The sequence below is a fragment of the Manacus vitellinus genome, unplaced genomic scaffold, assembly GCF_001715985.3.
Source record: "Manacus vitellinus isolate BGI_N305 unplaced genomic scaffold, ASM171598v3 scaffold_6_pilon, whole genome shotgun sequence".
Classification (NCBI taxonomy): domain Eukaryota; kingdom Metazoa; phylum Chordata; class Aves; order Passeriformes; family Pipridae; genus Manacus; species Manacus vitellinus.
In genome coordinates, this window is record NW_021940750.1 from 18716488 (window position 1) to 18741419 (window position 24932).

Sequence of the window (24932 nt, forward strand, 5' to 3'; positions counted from 1 at the left end):
TAAGTTCTGTGTTTTGGCTTCCAGTTGATGGCCCCTTTTGCCTGGTAGAAAGGCAAGAACATCTCAGAAAACAAGGCTCTGTGCTCGTGGCACTTCAACAAAGCCCAGGAGGTTGCTGTGACTGCCTATGCCCCATAGTAATAATGGTTGCTGAACCTGCAGTGAAGAGGCAGGTTTTTGTGAAAAGCTGTTTTTTCCATTAAGGTCCAAAATATGAATCTGTCTGCTTAGGTTAACCGGGTTGATATGCATTGCCAACACATGTATACTGTTAATTAGCTCTTTTGTATCTTTCCATGATTAATAATTTGTGCTGAGACCTGAACTGAGATCATGGCCTCAGTTTTCGAAGATGCGGCACATGCAGGTAATAAGAAGTAATCCAGGGCCCCCAAAGCTTGGAATTTAAAGACAAAGAGCTAGGGAAAAGTACTTTACTCCTGTTTTCAGCATGGCAGGCTGAGCTTTGCATGTTGTGACTTGCTCAGTACCACACAGAAGATGTGAAATAGAAGAGGGAATTCAAGACAGAGGTCTTATACCCAATCCACTAAATCATTCCCTCAGCATGTGTCCTTGTTTCACGTTAAGGAGAATGGCCCAGGCAAGTCTGCCCAGTTGCTTCAGTAAGCATTGGTACAATAGGGAAGCAGACTTCCCCTATATTAAATTTCCCAGGCGCTCCATTTATCATTTAAACCATCGTTTTAACTGCCTTGTTTCATAGCGCTTAACTGTCCAAGGAACTGTATGATTTATACGAGTAAGGGTTTGGCAGCAGCAGCTAGGTAAGACATGACTTACTGAGTTGCCATTGTGTCATTTACATGGCTTTCAGGAGGTGATTTGCTAGGTGTGTATTCTACATAGCAATCCCCAAAACCAGCTGCATTTTTGTATGGGAGAAGCCATGATAGCATTAGAGTAGATATTACAGGTGTCTGTACCAGTGTGGAAGATGATTTCAGACTGCAGCACATGCAGTCCTCCTGGTGAGTCACTAGAATGGTACATGTTGCTGTGCACAGTATCAAGAAAGGGAGGAAAACATATGCTGGGCACAATCACCTAGAGTTCATCAGTACCTCGCTTTTTGGCACTCTAGTGACCACCACTGGACATGGCTGGAGCACAGGACACCATGTTTGCCTTTGGTCAGAGTCGCATAATATTTTTCTGTAACACCTTTGAGAAAGATCAGACAAAAGTGTTCAAATATTCTGGTTTATTTTCCTGGGTCAGGGAAGGAAGTATCCTCAAACTAAAAAAGTTACATTTCCTCTTTTTTACAAAGTCATTCAAAGATTCTTAACCCACTTAACCCACTTATTCAGCAAGACAGTAGAAACAAGGGACAGAGCCCCATGTGATTCCCCTTCTCAGGTTAGTCACACAGAGTTTCTAGCTTTAGGGCTACTCAGCTCATCCATGAGATCATCCCTCTCTCAAATTCCATATGTATTCGGTTATTCCATCTTTGAAATCCGTTTCCATTCTTTGTATTTCTTCTAATTACCTTCTTCTGCAGAGACTCTTCTCTTCCATCTACTCAGCTGGATGTTCCTGGCCATGCTGGAAGGCAGGGCTGGCTTCCAGCTCTGGGTCCAAGACAGATTCATCTCTAACTTTTCTGATTCAGTGGGGGAGTTAAGCCAAACGATCACAATAGCAAATCAGGACAGCCATAAAATGCACGATCGTGTCTGATTTATAAAGATAACATTGAATTAAGTACAAGATATTTTCTGAGGTTATTAGTAACAGGCTTTCTTCAGCCGATCGTTGCTAAATGGTGCTATGTGCTTTACTACTTGATTGATTTATATGTCTTTATGATTTTAATTAATATTGCTTTCATCAGAGGCAATTACTAGTGATTGGAAAACTTCAAGTTGTTCAATTTATCTATGCCAGTGTTTGGAAAGTATTCCAGTGACCTTTGTTTTTGGAATCTATTGAATGGCATCAAGAACACTAAGGAGGCCATGTAAACACTGGGGAAAAAATAATGCTTATACTTCTGGGAAAACATTTATGGTGATTCACATTTTGGAAGCTGAAACACTATCAATGTTTTATTCTCAGATTATTTTCCAAGAAAAAGCTTGGATCCATTGCTGAATCAGTTTATTCAAAGTACTTAGGCTCATACTGAAGTTGGATCATGCAGAGAAGTCTGGAAGACTGTGCTGCGGGAGGGGGTCAGAAGACTCCTCCATTCCCCATCCTGTGACGTTAGCACAGGGGCATGGAATAAGCCCATCTAAGTTCCTAAGGAGATGTTTGAATCCTACCTGGCTGTACCAGAGGGGTATCTGCAGTAGATGTTAAAAGATCAGGACAAAAAGTGTTTCTCTGTTAGTGATCTAGACAAGCTGCTTTGTACAGGAAAAAATAGAAAATAGAAACATGCTTAATAAAACTCATTAGATGAAAATATACCCACTTGAAGCTGGAAATATTCACTATATGAGTACAGAAAGTCTCTGGATCTTAGTATAGCTATTTTAAGAGTTGGGGTTTTTTCCCTGGTGAAAAGAGGCTAAAAATCTTACATCATCTTGATGTGAATGAGAGCTAAGAATTTTACAGAAACTTAAACCTTGTAAGCAAATCTCAAATGTGCACTTGTATAACAGGTTTTGAGCGAGTCTGGCTCAGTGTTTACTACTGCAGTATAAAGGGCTGGGTTTCTTGATGTATATTTCTAGTTGGCATTTTATCAAGGAAATAAACTTTGGTTTTTATTTATTTTGTGACATGTGGATTGAAACTACATTTTTCTCTGTCCAAAGCCTTGATTTAAAAGCATTAGATCATTAAATTAGAGGCTTTCGCATAAGACTAAAATTGTAACCGAACAAATTATTTATGCAGAGAGAAGCAAGATAAAGTTTCTTTCAAGAGTTCTTTAACATATCAGATTGATAAGAGTCAAAACACCTTTACTGCCATTAAATATTTACCAAGACTTGGCTTTTGGAAGAGGGGCAGTTCAGTGCAGTGTGTTTGGCTCCATGCAATGCTATTGATTAGCTATCAGAAGGACATAGTTAATGGGTAACTGGAGGTATTACAGAGCTCTCCACATTCTTGTCAAGTCTTTTCTCTGAAGATGACCTAAAATAAAGTCAGTTACAACTGGCATTCACCCTGAGACAGATTGCACAAGCTCACCTACGGTATGAACAAAAGGTTCACAAGGATCAGTTGACCAGATCTTAGGCAATCCTTTCTAGTAGTTGTTGTCATCACTGCTGGACTTTAGAACTGCACGTGTTTACATTTAATTAGAAAGAACACACAGTTTACATCGCACAGTAGCTATCAGTATCAAATCAGAATTGATTTCCGTTCTCTTTCTCAAATGACTGTTTCCTTCAGACTAATTAAAAAAAGGCACATAACAAAATGACTCATATAAATTTTAAAGCAAAGTAAACACTATTCCCTGGAGACAAAAATAAAAGTCAACAGCACATAGTCATTACATTGAGCTTGTTTTCAGGTGATTCTGATGCCTGCATGATAATATATATCAGCACCATCAGATTGCTTTTGTATAAATGTATATATGAAGTACCCCTTTGCACTGAGTGGACAGTTCACTGTTTCAGTTTTCAGAGTCAGGATTCTCATTTGCTTCATCGGAATTTTTGCAGTTTATCTAATACAAGTTGATTCACTAATATTGCTACTTTTTGCAGAAGGATTTTGTTCATTTGAAATAAAATTGTCTGTGTCTAGGTCACTTGTATAAAATGGAAGTGAGAAGCCATTATCTTTACCAGTGAGAAGCTGCAAAGAAAACTAAAGGCCCAACCCAAATTAGCCTTAATTTCATGCATAATTTCTAACAAAGAAATCTCTGTTAGGTTTTATTAGTTCTGCAGAGAAATCTAAATTCAAAACTATGGTGACAGGTGACACTGATTAAGGTTCCTAGCAGAAATGCCTAGCTCTTGAACGTGCTCGTTCTTTGTTGTCAGGAAAGATTTCCGTGGTTGGCATTTTGGAGAGCAAAGGTTCATGCCTGGAGTGCTGCCAAGCCTGCGGGAGCTGAAGGGGTTGCTGAAAGTCCAGACTGGGTTGGTGGGTGTGTAGGACTGCAGGAGCTGATCCTGAAATGCCTGGTCAGAAGGCCTAATGTTCCTTTATGCCATAATAGCCTGGTTTCCTTGTGAGCAACAGCATTCAGAATGAAGTTCTTGGCAAGGATAATCAGAAAAAGACAAAAAGTAATACATAGTGGTTTTAATTACCTAGTAATACGCTGTTTTCTACCAGTTCTAGTTCTTATATGCCAGTGGCTATTATTTTAGCGCTTTCTTAATTAAGTTTAGCTGTGAGGAAAATTATGCACTGTTCTTTCAACAGATGTAAAAAATATTTTCAAAAACATACTCTTGGAATAAAAAATAAATCACTGTGACCTTTAGGACAAGATCCTCTGTCTCTCTCTTCCACCAAGCTTGTGTTTCTGCAAATCCCTGACATCGGCAATTTTCCCTGCTGGCCCCAGGCCAGAGCCACTGGCTCCACACCACCCACGTACACACCCCTTCGGTGATCCATGTCAACCCAGTGGCCTCCAGCAACCAGCAGAGAGGCGCAGGTGCTGCCAGTTCAGCCTGGGGATGGGGAAAGCAGCAATACCTCTTGTCTGTGAGCCAGCTGTGCCCGTCTTTTTTGCCCACTGCCCGCAGCTGAGCCAGGGGCTGCTCTGCCCCTGCTCACACTTCCCAAGAAAAGCAGACAGGGGGCTGTGAAACATGGTAAAACACAGAGTTGCTGGCACCATCTTAAAAATCCATTATATTCAAATATTGAGGTCACTCTTGGTGCCAGTTCTGTCTTCGATTAATAGATAAGATTCCCTCTGTATTTGCAGTGTTACCTAAACAGTCTATTACTGTAGGGAATAACTACAGTACTACAAATACTAAGTTAAAGTTATTTTGTTAACTGAAGCCATTGGCAAATACTTAAGAATGGCCAAAGCATATGAATTGACAATGAAGAACAGATACAAGATAGCAAAATTCTTGTGTAACTTCTGGTATGATAAAGTAAGCACCACACAAAATAAAATTAATTTTTAAATTTCAGGTTAATTTTACTTACTTAGAAGCAAGCCTTTAGGGTGCACTCTGTGAATGATTGGGCTAAAATATGCTGATACAGCCAATTCCCTGTCAAAACACGACAGGAACATTTTACAGAAAGATGGTTCTAGGAGAAACAAGTAACCTAGGAAAACTGTGTTTTATTGAAAACACAGTCTTCTAATTCGTGGAAGAAATTTGAGAGCCTGGGAATCTGTTTCTTGCAATTAGCCCAGATACATTGTGGAATCCTGAAGATATGTAATTAATGTTAACATGTATCAAGTAATATTCAAGATTAAACCATAAAATCTAAAGTAGTCTCTTCTGTAAACTTGGGTGTGCTATATCTGTGTTTGTGAAAAAACATATATGTATGTGTGAAAAAGGCTAAGTTATCATCTTCCAGCCTTAAATCAATCAGAGCTAATAAAGACCCCAACCATAGGTGCATCATGTACCCAGGGAATTCAGGTGGATTCCTTAGCTACAAGCTATTAACTATGGATCTAGCAGAAGAGAAGCACTACAGCTGCCAAGACCTCAAAAACCCTTCCTTCTACTCATCAGTTTTGTGTATGTTTTGCTCTGTTTTAACCAAACACTATTAATCCAGAAACTAGTTTTGTGGGGGTCCTGGGCCATTTAGTGGTGGGGTGGATGTGAGGAATGATAGGTGGTGCTGAATGTCGTGTGCGTATCACTCAGATGGGGCTATGCTAACTGAGCGATTTGCCCAGGGCCTGCATAAAGTGAACAGTAGACATTTGGTTACTGTGGAACTCCCTAAATGAAGGGTTTGTAATGGAATTATGGTTTCCAGTTATTTCTTGTTTGAGAGCATGTCTCACTGGTCCTTCAATTTCAAGAAAGGCTCCAATGACTAACTCGCATATAATACCTTAATACCTCTCACTGGCTAGTCACAGGGAAATAGCAGGGATACTGCAGTAGTCCTGGTGAGTGAAAATGAGTCTGAAAAGAGATCGTTTGCTGCTTGGCATCACCAGAAGACCATCTGGGTTCAGTTTTGTCCTAAATTCAGATTGTGCTTGACATAATCTGGGTTTCTTGACATTGGTGAAACTCAGAGCACCTTTCAAAGGTAGCATTGTGATTGCTCTTATTTAAAGACGAGGAGACTGAGGCCCAAGGAGGAGAAATGTGTTTACCAGTAGCCTTTAATTTGTATTTGTTGAAAAATGGAAATTCTAAGATGGATGACCATCAGTTTGAGCTTTCACTGTTGCCAATGAACCTGTGCTTGCATCATGTAGTGTCTGGACTGTTTAGACCTTTGTACAGGTCACAGATTTCCCTAGATCATTACAGGAGAGAAGCCTGAATCTCAAGTTTCTGCTTACTGTGGATCCATACTCACATGTAATTAGTTTTGGACAGTACGGACACGCATGATCAGCACTAGTAAACTAAGAATGCATGGGTACACCACACATGAGAGCGACGCTGCGATGGACTGTGACAGTGGAAAGTTATGTGCAACGAGCATTCCTGTTGTAACCCGGTCCATGGCCTGTGCACTAGAGTCTAGCACAGCTGCTGCCTTCCATTAAATTAGTGAGAGATGGTTGGTTGGTTTTACTGAGAAGAAAACACAGTCCTCTTAACTTGTGTAATTGCAGATGAAGGAAGGCTAGTAAAATATTTGTCTATGGTAGGGCAATGACATCTAGTTACCAGTCTACCAGCTGTCAGGCTCCTGACTCACATGTAACGCAAACTTGACCATTTTATATCCTCCACTTTACAGTGAAATGTCAAAGTCCTTCTAGGTCTTATGGGCTTTTTATTAATATCGTCTTATTGCAATGTTTGTAAGAGTACCTTCAAGGTAGTCTTCAAGGTATCGATGCTGTATGGCCTTTGAGTGCACTCAGCAGTATTAGGGGACACTTTTCAAAGCCATCCTGAGTGCAGGATAAGTCCAAGAGGTCTACAGAACTTACTCAAGTGTGAAAAACATTTGTGGTGAAAATCAAGGTTAGACCTACATGTCTTTGGGACCACTGGATATGTTTATCGCTGGGGTGGAGGAAGAGGGAGGGGACATGTAGGGAATGTTTGGGGTTTTGCTGTTGGGTTTTTTTTTCCTTTAAGTGGAGCATTTCTCTATGTTGTTCTGTAATTGCTTCAGGTGGAAAATCATTTCCCACCTCGCAGCAAAAGTATGCCTGGCAAAGCAATAAGTGTTTTTGGAGCAGCACTTCATAGGGTTGATTTTCAGCCAAAGTCAAGTCCCTCTGGGAGCAGTTACAAGTGGTGATATTTTTTAGCAGACTTGAAACTACTCTGACTTTGGGGGCTGAGGAAACCTCTTGCTATCTGCAGGAGCTGCATAAGTGACATCATCACATGTCACTTTTTCTTCCACCTGGACATGGTTAAGGTGGGCCCTTGAAGCTCTCATACCAAGCTGGAGCAGAAAAGAGGCCTGCTATAAAGAACATATGAATTACTGAAATACAGGAACTGTTTGAATACTTCTGTGACCCATTCTTCAGGCCTAGAACTCCCTTTTATTTTTTATTTATATCATCAATATTCTTTGAAGACATAATCATTGGGACATTGATGAAGGAATTTCAAATTAGTATCAGAAGGGACTAAAAAGTATTTTAGCAAAGCACATATTGATGGAAGTCTGGCAATTTCATTCTTTTGGAAAAAAAATAAATTAAAATATCTATCAACCACAGTGCCTTTATCTGGAGGAATAACACTGGCTACAAAATATAGATGTCAGAATCTATTGACCAATCAGATGCAATCATTATGAGTTAAGATATGTAGTAGTAGATCACAACCTGTATTGTTCATGACCAGTCTTTGAGAAGGATCCCAGCTGTAGCCACACAGACACAGTATTTTAAAATCTAAATAAATTACTATATTTTTCATATATTCTGAAGAAAAAACTCTCAGCTGGTGTGAACAAGTTAGAATATTAAGGCTATCCTCTATTATTTATTTTTTTTATTTAGGGACCCATATATTTATTGAACAGTTTAACTTCTCATCTGTCTTTTTTTTTTTTTTTAATCTTGTGCCAGGTGTTTAAGAAGTGGGCAGTAGTGGTATTTCGGTAACCTGCTTTCAACATTATTTGCATACCTTTGTGCTTTTCCATGGTGATCAATGCTCAACCATAGTGGAATTTCAGTCAGTAAATTTTATGGGGAACTGCTAAAGGAATTTTTTTTAATTACTCTGTTCTAGGAATTTAATGTCCCTTTATAAATATTTATATTTTAAATATGTCTTCATTTAATTGAAAAGGTTCTTCACACTATTTTCAGATAACCACAGCTAGTAGGCATAATGACACTTCAACACTCTGACCTTTTAGCTTCTCTGTTTCTTTTAGTTCATCCACTTTTTTTTGGCCATGTATATTATATTTTAGTTCATATATGATTTTTCTCCTTAGTCTGTTGGAACAGACAGTGTTCCATACAAACACCTTAATAAACTACAAAGGAATAAAATATGCTATTGCATACTAGCAGCTGTCATATGGGCTGTCTTGAATATTATAATCAGTATGCACTGCTACTAGAAATCCACATTGAAATAATGTTTGATTTGCCCAAAACTTTCTGGCACACAAATACAAAGCATTTAATACTGTATTCTGTTTTGTGCAATGAAAGAGTATTTGCTTTGTGCTCTGTAATTTGGAATCTCTATGAACATATCTCAAACTCATGGATAAAACTGAATGAGTTGAATATACATCCATGGCACTACAGTGTGAAACAGATGACAAACATGTCTACTTTTTGCCTGAGTGAAGCCAATACAGTGGGTCTGAAAGGAACTTACAAGAAATTACGGTGGAGGACACTGTAGATATTGAAATGTCCCCTGATAAAACCCTGACAGATCATCTTTCTCTGTCTACTACAGAGAGGCTATTTAAGACACGGAATATTTTAATACAAGTGTTACTAGCTTATTCAAACCAGAATCAAGAAATATTTTACATTTCCTCTCACAAAAAGTATTGACCAAAGATCTTTAGAATTGGTTAGTGTGTGCAAATCATTCATATTCCTAAGTAATCTTGCTGATTTATTTATTTTTATTTTTTCATTGTATTTTTTATTCCTTTCATTATATCAAAAAATCTCATTTTGCAAATAAACTCCCTGTAGCTGTTGAGTCTGCTGCTTGCTAAAAGCGAGTCCTATGTAACATGAATTAATAACACATCAGTAACCTACAGTGATTAATTCAATGTAATGTAAATCACACTAACAACTTTTTACTGCAGCTCAAAGGTGATCAACAAGATGCTACAGCTGAAAAATGCTGTCTTTTAAGTTTTTGCTGAATAGGTTTTTTTATTTTTTTGAAATTCTGGTGGTTTCTATGTACTCCTAGAATACTTCTGGAAATGGATTGTTCTTTTTGTTCTCAGTCACTTCTGAAATAAAACTTACTTTGCTAGTAGTGCATGTGAGTCCATATATGGCAATATTAAAAGTATTAATTAAACTGAGTGTAGTATTCTTGCAGCTCAGCCTTAGACTGAAACTTAGTAATGTGTATGATTTTGCTTTCCCAGCTTATACAAGTCTTTGTCTGAAGGAGCGAGCCTGAAGAATCAGCCTACCTGTGCTTTCAGTACTTCTGAAGCTGGACTGCACGGCAGGGAGGATGTTGTGACCCTAACTTATCGCCAGATTGAAGATCTGGCAGCTCAGCTGCAGCAAACGCGGTCAGAGCAAAAGGACACAGAGATGAAGCTCCAGAAAGCCCTGGAAGCCTCACGGGAGGCCAATGAAAAAGTTCAAAAGTAAGTCACTTGCATTCCAACAAAAATTGAAATTGAAAACCAAATGAAATGTTATTTCTTTTAGTATTTTATTTATAACTGAAAGTGTGGCAGAACTTAGAAAACATTCTTTAAAATTATTCCTTCTTTGTCAGCTCATTACCTACTCAGTGTGAAGCTGATCATTTTAGCAGTTTTGCATTATTAGGCAAGTCAGTGTGCCTCTCTGTACTGTTATGGAAATTGTTTTCTGCATGTGCAAGGCACAAAGTCTTTCCATCTCCTATGAATGGTTTTCACTGTCTTTTTGCCCTGTGGCAATCCTATGGCAACAGAGTATTTGCCTTTATAATTGCACAGTAGAATATTAAGGTTCTCATTTTTTGTCTGTTACACATCTATCAGGTTTCATGCTGTAGTAAGGGCTGATGAGGTGGTTTAGAGATGGCTTCAAAATCTCACTGAGAGCCACATGAAATCTCTGAGTTAGTGAACTCTCTTTCCCATTATAAGATTCCCTGTTAAAAGTTTACTGAACTCCAAAACCTGAAGTTCATGTCTACTGAAGTACTTTTTGTCATATTTGTTATTACGAGCACATAAGCCTTTGAAAGACTCAGTGCTGGGACATGGGCAAATGTGTAGGCAGAGCCTCTTGCCAGTCTGGCACTTCTCATCTCTGCTTTACATTCGTCAGCTGCAAAACACCCCTCTCTTACCCTTCCAAAGTGGTTGATGCTGAATTGATGCAAATTGTCCTGTCTATATTTGTCTTCAACTTTAATGTCTGCAGCATATTTACAGAGTACCCAGAAATTGGTTTTTAATATATTGCAAGGACTTAACAAGAGTTTTTCCTATTTTAAAAAAATACGTGCTAAGTTCTATTTTTTTAAAAAAAGTATTCCTATATTTTTCATATATTTGTAACTGCATAAAATATAGTTAAGATAGTTACATGTGAAAACGTATATTTTCAATCACCTCTTTAAAACTTCCAGTGGCAGTTTAATAATCATTCTGGTCTTTATTCTGAGCACTTAGATATATTTGAGACTTCAACAGGTGTGAGCTTGATAAAAATAAACCTATGAAAAATAATTTAAAGCATGGTAAAGAGAATATTGATTGAACCTTTCTGTATCTTGTTTTAAGTTGTTACATGTAATTTTATTTATAAACATTTACTAGCCTCAGATATTTAGATGGAGGTTGGGTTTTCATTACTTTTTTTTTTTTTTTAGTGAAACAGTGAAACAGTCTTGTTTAATCCTGTGTACCCGGGGTGGCTAGAGTAGAAGTGCAGCCACAAACTAAATTAAAGTAGTGGTGATGCACCTCTATAGTGAAAAGTATTTATGTAACACGCTAAACTACTTGGGAAAATTTTGGTCGGGTTAGTTTTCATCATTGCTAAGATCAGACAACTGAGCCTATAGCAAAATTAAACAATTGGTTGAAGTCTTTTGATGACAATAGCATGCCCTTTTTGCCAAGAAACTGTGGAAATGCTCTGTGCGTCTTCCCAGCACCCAGAGTCATCCACCCCCATCTTATAATTCAACCTGCAAACAGATTAAGCAGCTGAGTTTGTGGAAAGTGTGTTTACTTTGAGCTAAGAACCCTTGTGTGACACTATAGAGATTCCTCTGACACCTCTGGGAGAGCTACACAGACAGTTCGTACTCATCAGCAGGGAAACCGGGCTGAGAATTCCCAATTTCTTTGTAACCAAAACTGCTTCATACAAATCACTGTTTGGCAATTAGGCAGGAACTCATTTGTTAGCTTAGCATTTTATTTCAGAAATGTAGGATGTTCTGCATTTCAAAAAGGAACTGACAATTTATAAACCTGTCAATGGGTAGAATTGGTATTAATTACAGCAGTATTAATTATTAACACTGCCTTACAAGGATGTTTAATGTAGTTTAAAATGTGACACTAAAATTCATAGTCTAAAGAGACTTCTGAAATATCTGTTTTCTTGACTTCTTTTAAATGCACCACTAAAATTGAATTCTGACGTATGAGGGAAGTAGTTTTATCAGTTATATAAACTAGTTTCTCAATATTATTCAGTGAAATAGCAACAGTTAAAATTCAGGAGAGGAAAGTAATTATGACCTTCATTAAGGAAGAATGTAATTGGAATAATTAAAATAATGCTGAAAAAAGATGTACTTTGTATCTTCATACAATGTAATTCACTGCTGTTCACTATACCTTTGCTAATCTGTTCTCTGGCAACACTAAAATATTTTTTAATGTTCTTAAAAAATTCACCATTTGCATTCAGCATGATATGTAGAGCTTGAAACAGAGATGTAATTTCTCCATGGTGTTGCCTTCATGTCAGCCATTTGTGTATCCCCTGACAATTGTTGCTTTCTAAATGTGAGATCCAAGTCAGAATAGTGGTCCTGTGTTTTCTGTCAGGACAAAAGGCATCTAAAAAATTTCTGGATCCTGTCCCACGTGGAATAGCAGCTGTGAACCAGAAGGGGGATATATTGGAATCTGCTTATAGTGAACTTGGACATAGTAAAAATCTGTTTATACTGAAGTAGGGTGAACATCTCACATTGGCTCACAGCAGTGTGAGATATAAATTGAGACTGTGTACTCTTGCTGTGAAGATGATTCACTGTCCTAACAGGGGTGATGGTGTGAGACAGAAAATGTTGATGCTCAGAAAGTGACCACACAGATTTAGCTGCATTTGTTTGAATCTATTTTGATTTTGAAACATTATCAAGATACACATTAGACTTAAAAGAGCGCTATTTAGTTTATAAAGCAAGTACATATCTTAACTATGGTCTGTGTAAATAAATGCACACATAACACAATACATATTTATTCAATAGAAAATTATGATGATCTGCATGATAATATTTTTAACCAATACTCTGTAGAATGGCTATTACTGTAATTTTCTATATTTAATTAATGTTTCTAATTCATGGTTACAAACAAAGAATTAGGACAGCAGCACAGAATTCTCCAGGAGTGTTGGTATAGTGCAAGTTTGTCCTGCCTGAGAAGCCAGGAGCCAGCTGGTGCAGCCCCAGCAGGGAAATGGGGCTGACCTGGAGAAGGTGGCTGGGAGAGCCTGTGAATTAATTAATACCTCTGCCAGCAGAGGAAGCAAGGCGTTTTAAAACTGTCCTTCCGGCTGGAACCTCTGGGATTGTGGAGTGGCTGCTGATGTCAGTGAGATCAGAGAAGGTTATAATGTAATACCAAATCAATATTAGCCAATTATCAGTAAAGGTTGAGGCCACTTTTGATGTGGTTTTTCCAGGAAACGTTCTATTTTTCTGCAACAGCTTTGTTACTGGAGTGAATTTTAATGCAATTTGTCTATTGAGGGCTTCTATTTTTTTGTCATAATTTAATGATTCTGGCTCAGTAAAGCACAGCTCTGCATGTGAGCACAGATGCACGCGCACATTCGTATAGCTGTGTAAGATGGCAGAGGAGGGTGAGTGGGTAGAATTTCTGTGTAATCCTCTAAAAATAAACGAAATCCACAAAGTAACAGTGCAGTGCTAAAATATACAGGTATGAAAATAAGCATAAATGGTGAGAGGCATGCTGCTTGTGTATTTTGTCAAGGTAGCTCTGATTCTGAATAAAGCAAATATGAAAGTGATGTAAACTAGAAGTTATTGCTTCACTTGTCCTTAACCGTTATTAAAGATATCTTTTGATTTTTTTTTCTAAAGGGGAAGTCAGGAAAGTTACAGATTTGGATAAAAGAAAACTAAGTGGTCTACTGAATAAACAGTTTTATCAAAGGAAATTATTATCTGTCATAAATGCAATTCTAGATTTAATAACATTTGCTTTACTCCTTATGCTTTGATTTTTTGGCCATCTAAATTTTATTGTGAATAGAACCCCCCCTTTTTTTTTTTTCTTTTTTTTAGTCCTGAATTTCCCTCTAGCATTTCTGAACATGCTTTCTCTGCTTTTGTTGTTGTTCACTTAGTTTCTTAGCTGATGCTGATAATTAAGTTGATCGATGACAAAATAGAAGCAAACAGTTCTTATAAGCAGTTGACACAGTTGAAAAGAATGCAAAAAAATTGAAAGAAAAAGAAGCAAGCATTTATTAAGTAGCTAATGTCCCCCTCTTCTGCAAGTCAAACTAATCTGCCTTCCAAGTACGGGAGCTGTGTATGTTTCACATCAACATCCAGGACGTTCCTCAGTGCTGGCTGGAGGGTCTAATCTTTCCCAGAATGATCTGAGCAGTGCAGTTCAAGAACAAGAATGAATATTTGAATAATCACACCACAATGTGAGATGACCCTTCGACAGGGGACTGACCAGATACACATATGGATTTTGGGAAGAAGCTCTGATGCTTTTTTTTAACACAGCTGTGAGAAGAATGTGGCTAAGACCCAGTAGTCTTTCTGGAGTATAGCTGGTAAAGGAAACCATGAGGGGAAGAGAATTTAACACATGGGTGTAAGAGAGTCCGCTTCATTGATGCGATCTGAGGGGAATGTCTAATGACTGGAAGAATCAAACTTGGCAATGAAAACACAAAGCTCTTTTCATCAATTCAAACGCAGACTCTAAAGCTGCAGATGGTTACCTCCAGCCTTGCCTATTCAGTGAGGGGTTGTATAAAATGGCACTTTGGTGAATACTAATAGATCAAAATAAAGATTTAATAACATAAAGATGTGGTGTTCATTTTTAAATGAGGATACAGGTCAGTGTCTCAGAAAAGAGTGAAATAAGTATCTTTATGTGTGGGTCTAAAGTCTCTGGAGATTTTTAACTGCAAACATGATATCTTTAGTGTTCAGATTGTATTCAGTACAGGACAGCTATGCAGGGAAAAGGCTAAAAGCAAGATTTCTGAATTATACTAACTAAGCCTTTTTGCAACATGCAAATGTTGTTAACTAGTTATCTCCCTTTTAAAATCATACCTACATATATTTAGTTGACGTATACATTGTAGCTTGTTTGCGTTCAGTCTCTTGTTGTAGAAAAGAATGGAGCTAGTTAATTAGAAATTGCAGGCAGAAGCACTGCACAAAAGAAACAAGTTGTACATTCACTGAGACTTAAAGCTGTTTGTTTTGAAGGAACCGCCAAATGTTAAGAGAACTCAGTTTAAATTTGAGAGAGCTTTCTTTTATTTTCTCCTTTCAAAACAATAAATACTATTTGATTTCTTACTTTATTAAGATTTTATATTTAGATGTTGAGACTTTCCTATTTTTTTACTTACAGAACTGTATTCCAGTAAATGTCAGATCAAAACATTAAATACTGAATTCTAGGAGTACAACATGATAGAAATTAATAATTTTACTAATTTATGTCAGTAAATAATTTGGCACATGTCAAAAGTGATTTTGATTTTAGTGAAAACCACTGTCCTTCTTGCTGCTGTGAAATTCTGCTGGGTTTGAATAGTTGGTTATCTTTTAATATCATATGGGGAATAATTTAACTGGTGCTGGCATTTTGAAATGTAAAGTAAGTTCTGGTGTCTTGCTGAAGAATGTAGATATAGAGCTAGTTTCTTGGTTGCAGCACACTGACTTTGCTCTGTCACACTATGTTGCATTCATTTGTCCAAGTTAAGGATATGGCCTGTAGTTTACTGAGAAACAGATGCTGATGGGTACATTCAAAAGACAAGCAAGTGATGGCAAGGTGCTAAGAATCTGTTACTTGCTACAGCAACCCACAGAAGTCAGTGGTTATCAGAGTTCGTATGGAAGGAAATGGGGAGCCAAGGAAGACAACTTTTGTAGCAGTCTAAGATACTATGCAAATTAGCAATGGTTCTGGACTTTCAGAATTGGATCAAAACTCATTAAAGGAGATTCAACATGGAAAAAACTGCCTGATGAGGATTGATGTGTTGGCTGCCTCATACAATGATTAAAAGCAGATTATAAGCTCCATGGGGCCCATAAGAGATACACAGTCTCCACAGGCAGGGTTTTATGGTGTTTAGGAAACCCACACTAGCCAGATGGAAGATTCCCAGACACGCAAAACTACCACATACCCTGAAGAATTCTGCAGAGCTGATGCAAATTTATTTGGCATGCAAGACATGAATAGGAACATGGGAAAGTCCAAAATACAAAATTTAGTAGCAATCACTTCATATCATATATGAAAATGTTACCATTCATTAGAGTAGCAGTAACAGACACTGTGAATGTAGTGGTTTTAGAGGCAATAGGCTGGAAGTAGTCTGATTTAGTCAGTGATGAATTAAGACTGACTGAAATGTGTGAAAAAAGTCATATGTGATCTAACTGAAAGCAATATGTAGTAGGGTCAGAATTTATTTAAATACTTAGAATTCTGCACTAATGCTAGTGATTCCTCTCAGAAAAGTTCCCCTCAGACTGCACTAATACGCATGGTGAAATGATGAATTAGTCTAGTAGAGATACCTGTTTGTTGTAATAAAAGAATTGTATAAACCAGTAAGGTTATGTTCAGCCTTAGAGAAATTAAACATATAGACAGAAATCAATTTTCTGGGTCTGGAGGAAGTAAAATATTGAACTAGTATTTGAATATAAGGTGAGCTGAACAAATTCAGTCATCATTGGCATATTCTCTGGACTGTTGAAGTTATACTGCATTTCTGTATCACTAGGCAGATATTGTTTCCCTTGATAAGGCTAACGTATTATTCATGCAGTACAAAAGGAAATATATAACTTTTGGAAAGCTGTAATGAAATGTATTTTCTGCATTGAATTATATTACTTTTATTGAATGACACTTCACTTCCACTTCTTGAATTGCATACTTCATGTTACAGTCCAGGTCAAATTTGCAGGCTGTGATGGAGGGAATGCCTGGTAACTCAGTACCACTAATACTGATAACTTTCCAACCCAAAGGAGACAGGACTTGCATCAGCATAAGCAGAAAACTTCCAACTGAAAAAGTTATAAAGCAATTGTCTTTTTTGTATTTTCTGCCTGGTTTCCTTGAAGAACCAAATGGAGAAGCCTGTGCTGAGTCAGAGTAATGCACATTGGTTTCACTGAGATCCATACAGAGCAGTGTGAACTCAGATATTTCTTTCAAAAGCTGGCTTGGCATGTGCCCCTGCCCCAGCCCTACTTTTCTAAGTTTTTTGAGAGCAGGGATTCTCCTCCAGACTGTGACAGAATGGATCTTAATTTCCTTCTCCATCTGTGGAGATCCTGGTTCATATCTCCTGTGCCTCAGAGGGATGTTACAGCCACACAGGTTTGATCTGGATCCTCTCCATTCCTTGCCTTGAAGTAGTACCACACAGCAGAAAATAGTACCAGTGTCTCAGATCAGAGAGGAGCAAGTAGGCTACTCACCTCTGAGAAGCAAGACTTGGCTTTAGGGCTTTTTCTCAGTTTTATCCAGTGCCTCTTGAATATAAATACAGAGCTAGTAGCAGAACATTCATCTCCCATTTTCCAAGTGGGCATCCTTGATCACCACCCGTAGAATCACATCTTCAGGTCTAATAGCATTTCATATGGGTTTTTTGTAGAAATTCATGGCATTAGAAAGAAAAGTACAAAAGTCTCTTCAACCTTGGAGTGTACTGCTCTCCTGAGAAGTGGTAGATGTGGGTTAAAACCAAGTTTTCCTTAGCTTGGCTGAATACTCTATCTGATAGTATTATTTTTTAATAATTGTTTTGAAAAGGAGGACTGGCAGCACTGCTATTATCTTTTCACCTTAAAAAACACTAGTGGCCTCGCGTTAATTTTAGAGAAGGCATCTTGAGAACCTCTGGACAGCTTAAAACAGGATACTTAAAACAATGGAATGAGATTTAAAAAAAAAAAAAAGAAAAGAAAAGAAAAAAGAAAGAAGGAAAACATCCCTATTTGACTAGTTTAGAGCACCCCTCTCCTTAAACTACTTGTTGCAAATCCCATCCTATCGTGCTATAGTGCTCTCTGTGCAGTCTGGAGGAGGAGTGTGTCAGTCCAGAGCACATGTGGAGCTGCAGATCCTGTTCACTATACCAGAGCCCTGAAAGATGACCTTGGTGATGTTCAGAATTGCTGCAGCTGAGCCCCTTTGTAGTATGAATAATTCACAATATCTTTTGACATCTTCTTTTCATTTGAAGATGGCCCTTAATAACGCAGGTTGCAGTATCACTACCGAAAGTCTCATACAGTTATAATGTGGGATATTGCCAGAGGAGATTATGGCATATCCTTCTCATGGATATTTTGGGTGTCATAAATTATAATGAGACCTGTAGTATCCAACAGTTTATGATCAATGCCAGGATTATGTTCAGTGGTGCACTTAACAGAATTAAGACGAGAAATCCCAACTAAAGGGAATGTCAAGTATGCCTTTTGTGCATTCCTTGCACAGCCAAGATATCCATTGGCTGCAGGGAGTTTCACATGGATGAAGAATGCAAAACTGCACATACAGTCTAAGTCGAGTATTTATTTTCTTTTTGTAGCTATGGTTTACTTTTACTTAACCTCTGTAAATTGGGGGTTGCAGTGCAGATATTGTTTTCTTAAAATGTGGGTAGTTACAACATAAACACAAATATTTATTGTCATTTGAATATTTATTATCTCAGCCTTTCATGAAAATAAAAGCAGTGCTGAAACTTTATTCTCTCAAACACTAAAATGTATTCTATGAAAGTCAAATGTTTTCAGAGTCAACATAATCACAGCATCCAGTTTTTGACCTGTGTGTTCATTTACAGTTTACTTATAGCCGCTTCACAGAGGTGGAAGTTTGTAGATTACAACATGGTTTTATTGATTTATCAGTAGCAAAATACACTAAGTATACTCAGTAAACTGGATCAGCTAGCTCTTGGCCTTGTATTGTATAATATCAGCTTGTTGTGGAATACTTCAGAACAAAATCAGAATGTTGGCATAGTTAACTTCAATGGTGTAAACCAGACTTGCAAAGACTAATATTTAGTAAGACCAATAACACAAACAAATTAGATTTTGAAGTTGTTTGCCTAATAGGAAGAAGCATACTGACACAGTATTTGTAAGCTTATAGTTAACCATTCTATGACAAATTATTAAATAACTTTGAACAGCAGATTGAGTGCTCCTTGAAGAACAGCAGGAAAACTTTTTCTCAGACTTGCTTTCTTTTTCCAAGACGATAAAACGAGTGTCACAGCAAATACTCATTTACTTTAATATTTTATATCCAAATAAAATAAGTCCATGGCATTTACATTGCCGTTACTAAATAGTATTTGGTTTGTTTGCAAGAGTCATTTATTTGTGGCTTGGCTGAAGGAATAAAAATAAATTTGCGGTTCTTTCTGTTAATACTCATACTGTTTCTTAACATATGCAAAACATTGAATACTGTAAAAGTATGTGCAGAAGCTCAAAAAGAAAGCCCAGACTTTCTGAAGCTTCTGAATTACATATAACATTTCAGAGAATTGCTGGGTCAGTTCTTTACAACAACAAATAGAAATAACTGACTAGGCCAGTCAGGTATTTAATTTTAAGCAAACTTGAAATCATTCAAATTTTTCCAGTGCTTAAAATTAAGTATACCTTTACTAAAGTAGGGGCTAGTTATCTGAGGAAAAAATTGCAGTTCATGTTTCTAATCTAACACTGAGTCATTAATTAATAGTCATATTTTTCTATAAAGTTTTTTTTTTTAAGATTTTGTAGAAGTGCAGCATCAACTCTCTTTATGAGAGCTAACAACAGCTTTAACCTCATCGTTGCCACTGCTGTTTTATTGGCAAGTTGCTGTCACGTGGGTATAAGGATATAGATCTAAACACTAAACTGTAGGAAGGCATAAATCTTTGTGACTAAATTTTATCATTTCAGCTTCAGATCATGGAATTCTTGCCCATAGAAGGTATCAGAATCCAGCCTTTGAATAAAAGACACTGCAGGTATTGGAGATGTGTATAACAAAATTGTTTTATTTATCACTTTATTCTGTGGCTCATAATATATCCATTTCTATCACCTCAGTCTTTGATAAAATAATTGTAAATTACTTGAGGGATGTAACAGATGCACATCAGATAAAAGGCATATCTAAGTCATGCACTCAAAAGACATTTCACTTTTTACTCTTACACTTTCGCATACAGATTTTACTCTATACTTTTGAAGAATTTTTTGAGTCTTTATGTAAAGCCACATTTTCATGTTTTCATCAACAGAAATTAAAAGGTTTTTCTTCTAAAAGCAGTCTAATTCATGTCACCACCTGGCAGAATTGCCACCAAGGCCTGAGTATGCAAGCTCACCAGTTCAGAAGAATTAAAGCTGTCCTCAAAATTATTTGAAGGTCCACTTCTCTCCTGAGTCAGTCTTGGTTGGGAATTCACTCACCTCCCAGGAGCAGGAGAAGCTCATTTCCAGTTGGATGGCAGCATCATGGAGCAAAATAGGTTCAGAAGGCCAGTGAAAAAAAATCTCATGTGAATTGTGTTGCTAGAATGGTGCAGAAGATGATTGCAGACAGTCTGTCCAGCAGCTACTGGAGAGAGGTTACTGAAGCTTAGAAGTGGAAAGGCTTTTTTTACCCTAATGGCCTTAAATGGCTGATAATACATTAAAAAGGTCATTAAGTGTTTTAAGGAGCACCACGAATGTGTAGAAGACAATTTGGTCTGTGATGTTAAGTCTCAACCGATATTTTAGAAACCCTTTTTTTGTGTGTAAATGTGCAGTTGGGCATCTTTTCTGGTTTTATCACTGCATAAGACCCTGTTGCACCATCACCATAATAGACAAGCTTCATGCTGATGACATCTATCTGTAGTATATTGCAAACACTAAGAGAAGGAGAGGATATTTTGTCCATGGATTTTTGTTAGTTTTTGAGGGAAGACTGCTCTTATTTTTTCTAGAAATACTTTTCAGAAGTATGACGCAAGTGTGAGTTGCCCTCAAACCACTGGAGTGGTGGGGAATTCAGCTATCATTCAGAGTCCATTATGAAGGACTTACCACAAGTAGAAACTTAATTAAATACTTTGCTTTTACATCCCAACCCGTTTCCATTGTTACTTGTCCTCTCAGTGATATGGAAGTCGTTCCAACTTGGGCAATATAACATTGATGATAAAATACATCAAACCTATGTAAAGTCTCTTATTTTCAGTGTGAAGTGTAGGGATTTGATAATGGTTTATAGGAAGGGATTTTCTCTCCACAAGCTCCAGATTGCTTTTGGTCATGAGGTGGGACCACCTCAGGAAGGTGGAACCTAACTGAGAGCTGCCCAGAGCTAGCAAGTCTGCATCAAGTCTGTAAAATATATGTGGAATCAAGAAAAAATCTCACGTTGTCTTTTTTGTTTATGATATGGAGTCTGCCAAAGCTGTGCTTTGATGGGATGTACTTGGGAAATAGCCTGAGTAGTTGTAGTAGTTTAACCCAGCCAGCAGCCAAGCCCCACACAGCCACTTGCTCACTTCCCCACCAGTGTGATTGGAAGGGTAAAAGATAGAATACTCATGGGTTCAGATAAAGACAGGTTAATACAGAAAAGCAAAATCTGCACATGCAAGCAAAACAAAACAAGGAATTCATTCACCTGCAGGCAGGTGTTCAGCCATGTCCAGGAGAGCAGGGCCCCATCACACAAATCAGTTACTTGGGAAGACAAACAACATCGCTGCGAATACCACCCCCTTCCTCCTTCTTCCCCCCACTTTATATACTGAGCATAATGTCATATAGTATGGAATATCCCTCTGCTCAGTTTGGGTCACCTGTCCAGCTGTGTCTCCTCCCAGCTTCCCATGCACCCCTAGCCTCCTTGCCAGCGTGGCAGTATGAAAAGCAGAAAAGGCCTTGGCTCTGTGTAAGCCCTGCTCAGCAATAACAAAAGCATCTCTATGTTGTCAACCCTGTGTTCAGCACAAATCCAAAACACAGCCCCTTACCAGCCACTGTGAAGAAAATGAGCTTTACCCCAGCCAAAACCAGCACCGCAGTACATCAGTATTTGCAAATGTACAAACCCACTGTAAACCAGACTTGACCAGAACATATCCAAAAGAGGTGGGACTGCCTTGGAATAGGCAGCTGAGAGGTTCAGACTAGGCCTTAATAGGAAGGCTTGTTTGCAACACACAGAAAGGTGTAATGTGATGGTTTCAGAGTAGTATTTCTAAAGTTTAGTCTCTTAATAACCCCATCCTCTGCAGATCTGTAAATGTATATTAATCTGCTCATCCTGCATCCTGAATCCTGTTGTTTTAAACATATTGAAATGCTGCTTGGTTTTGATAATCAATTTTTGACATTGCTGAAGGTGGATTTAGAACAAACCAAAATCCTATATAAAGTAGGTCCTTTTTTCATCTCCTGAAATACACCTCAGTTGGATATAGAATAAGAAAACTGGTGAGCTGTTGCCAGTTGACATGGTTCAGAACACAGATTGAGAAGCTGAGAGAGAAGGGCTCTCTATCCAGCAATTTTAGGCTCTGATTCAGCAGAATACTATTTTATTATTATTATGTTGGTGTACATGAGGAACCCAGGTCAGATCAAGACTACCTATACATAAAATTAAATGTGTGGGACTTTTTGGTGTTCTTGGTTGATTGAGCTTCACCAATCATTTCACTTCTCTGTATGCTGTTTTGCCACATAATACACATAATGCAAAATAGACCTGATGTTTGCCTTTTAAAAGCTTTACTTAAAAGTTTGACCATCACTCCGTGTTCTGAGCACTCAAAGCAAAGAGTATTTGCTTTTCTGAGATTGTATTGCTCTCAAGAAGGAGGTGAGATATAGTTCAGAGCCAAAATAAGCTTGCCTGTGATTCATGGCACTCTAATGATACCAAAAATCATTGCCAAAGGGCAGGACTAATGTTCTTAGGGAGTTATTAGGAATTAATATTTTTCCCTCTTCAAATGAATAAATGGTATGGCTGAATACTTTCTGTGGGGAAGATATATTAGCATAAGGTAAAACTGCTAGTTTTTCCTAAGCAGATGACACAGACTTCCAGGAAGTATTTTGCAAGAAAATCCAAGAAACCCTTGCCTATTCATATCAGCACAAACTTCATGGAAATGTAAGGAGTCCACTGTAAGGAGTAGGCTTCAATGTCAAGATTTCTCCTAAAAAAGAGACCAGCTGTGATACCAAGTGTGTGGAAACAGTACTTACCAGTGCTAAAAGTAATTCAAGCTTATGCAAGGATGCATAGAAAAGGTTTTTCTAGCACAATTACAAGTAGTAAATGTCGCATAAAATTGCCATATAAACTGTTGGATTCAAACTGAAGTAGTTAGGGGAAATTCTGTGATCTGATTAAATAATCTGATGAATATAATTTGGCTTTAAATATGCCAATATATCCTCTCTTTCAGCTATTGTTAATTTTTTAACTTTAATATCAGCTACATGCTCAGATGTGAATGGTCCATCCAATAGTAGGAACCTGGTTTCTGTGATAAGCATGTTGTAGATTTCAATGTACTGAAATACAGTGTAGTTGTTTCAGGGTTTATTTTTCTTTCTCACAAGATCATTTATTTTTGGCAATCAGCACATGCTGTCCTGAGAAAGCATTTGAAAGCAAAGGAGTGATACCTTTCGGAAGGTGGCATTAAATCCAGCACAGAAGCAAAGTCCTGATTTTGCATTATCCTGTGTAACAACCTACATCAATGCAAAGTAGTGTGAAATGCTGTCAAAATAGACCAACTGTGTTTACTGCTCACTTTTCCTACTGTTAGTGATGGCACAAGGTGAATAGTATTGGTGAGCTAGCTCATAATCTTCCAAACAGAAGGTAGAGAACAAACAGTTTGACAAGATTAGTTATTGTGGACCACAGATAAAAGCTTAATATTTTAGCCAAGGCCTGTGTAAGCCAGGTTTATTTTGAAATATCGCTGCTGTCAGAAGCCCAACTGGCTGTATTTGCTTCTAAGTTTAATCATATACAGAATTACTCTTTTGGGTTGAGAAGACGCTGAAAGGGATTTGGTAGGAATGTTTGTTTGATGACAGTGCTTTTCAGAGACAGAATGGTTTGCCCTGCCAAACTAAGGCCTGCAAGTTTAATGGAAGATACTTTTTGGAGTGACATTACAAACAGTGTTGTGCAGGCGGGAATTGGTGGCAGTGCCTGTAGTGAGTCAGTTCAACCCTGTGTCAGTCTCTAAGACTTGTGTTTTAAGACCAGAAAGGATGATTAATACCAGTCAGTCCAGACACCTGACAGACAGAGGGCACCAAATTTTATTCATCAATGCCTGCATCAGGTTAAAAACCATCACTGAACTCCAGTGTGTCATTTAGAAAGACACCCAGTCTCTGATCCAAAGGATGCGAAGGGAACTTTGTTAAGAAGAGAAAGGCGGCCTGGTGCATCAGAACCACATGTATTCTTTATCACTATGACCATTTATGAAGGAATTGTTACATACTGGTACATCACCATTAAATGCAATGGACAATATTTTTTAGTGAGTTGATAAAAAATTATAGTTCAAAAGGCAGGCTTTTGAGGTGACAAAAACAGTACCTGAATTGAGGAATAGGAATAATTCAAAATTCGCTGAACCACCCAGAGGTAGGAGGGCAATGCCTGTGTAGCATGGTAGATAGGTCATACACTACAAGGTCATACCCTTAATTCCAGACTTCCATCCAGTAAACACTTAAGTGTTTTGTTCAGTCGGAGCAGCCTCAAATTTTGAAACTGAGAACAAGACGCCCCAGCACCCAGCATTAGCACAGTGCTACTCCCTTCAGAGGGAAGCACCTGGGGTCTGGTTCCCTCATGCAGAAAATAGAGCTGAACCAGTTTCCTCCAGCTTCTTGAGTCAATGATCTTATCCAAATGACTGGTTTCTGAGCAAGACCAGCACCTCTCTTCTCTATGTGATTTGTTTCCTTGAATTGACAGAAAACACCTGAAAACAAGTACTCCATTTAAGATTTTATGAAGTTTATCCAAGTGGAAAATGGGAAGAAGGGAAGGGGAAGGGGAAGGGGAAGGGG

At 37.9% G+C, this 24932-nt stretch overlaps 1 protein-coding gene across 3 annotated transcripts in view; it reads left to right on the forward strand.

The window, feature by feature from the left end:
• The window catches only part of MIPOL1 (mirror-image polydactyly 1), a 197861-nt gene that overhangs the window by 149164 nt on the left and 23765 nt on the right, over positions 1–24932 (forward strand). For all 3 annotated transcript variants that reach the window (XM_018082928.2, XM_018082926.2, XM_018082927.2), the window contains exon 12: positions 9694–9924. In XM_018082928.2, the coding sequence (XP_017938417.2) occupies positions 9694–9924 (231 nt within the window). The remainder of the gene's footprint in view (positions 1–9693; positions 9925–24932) is intronic.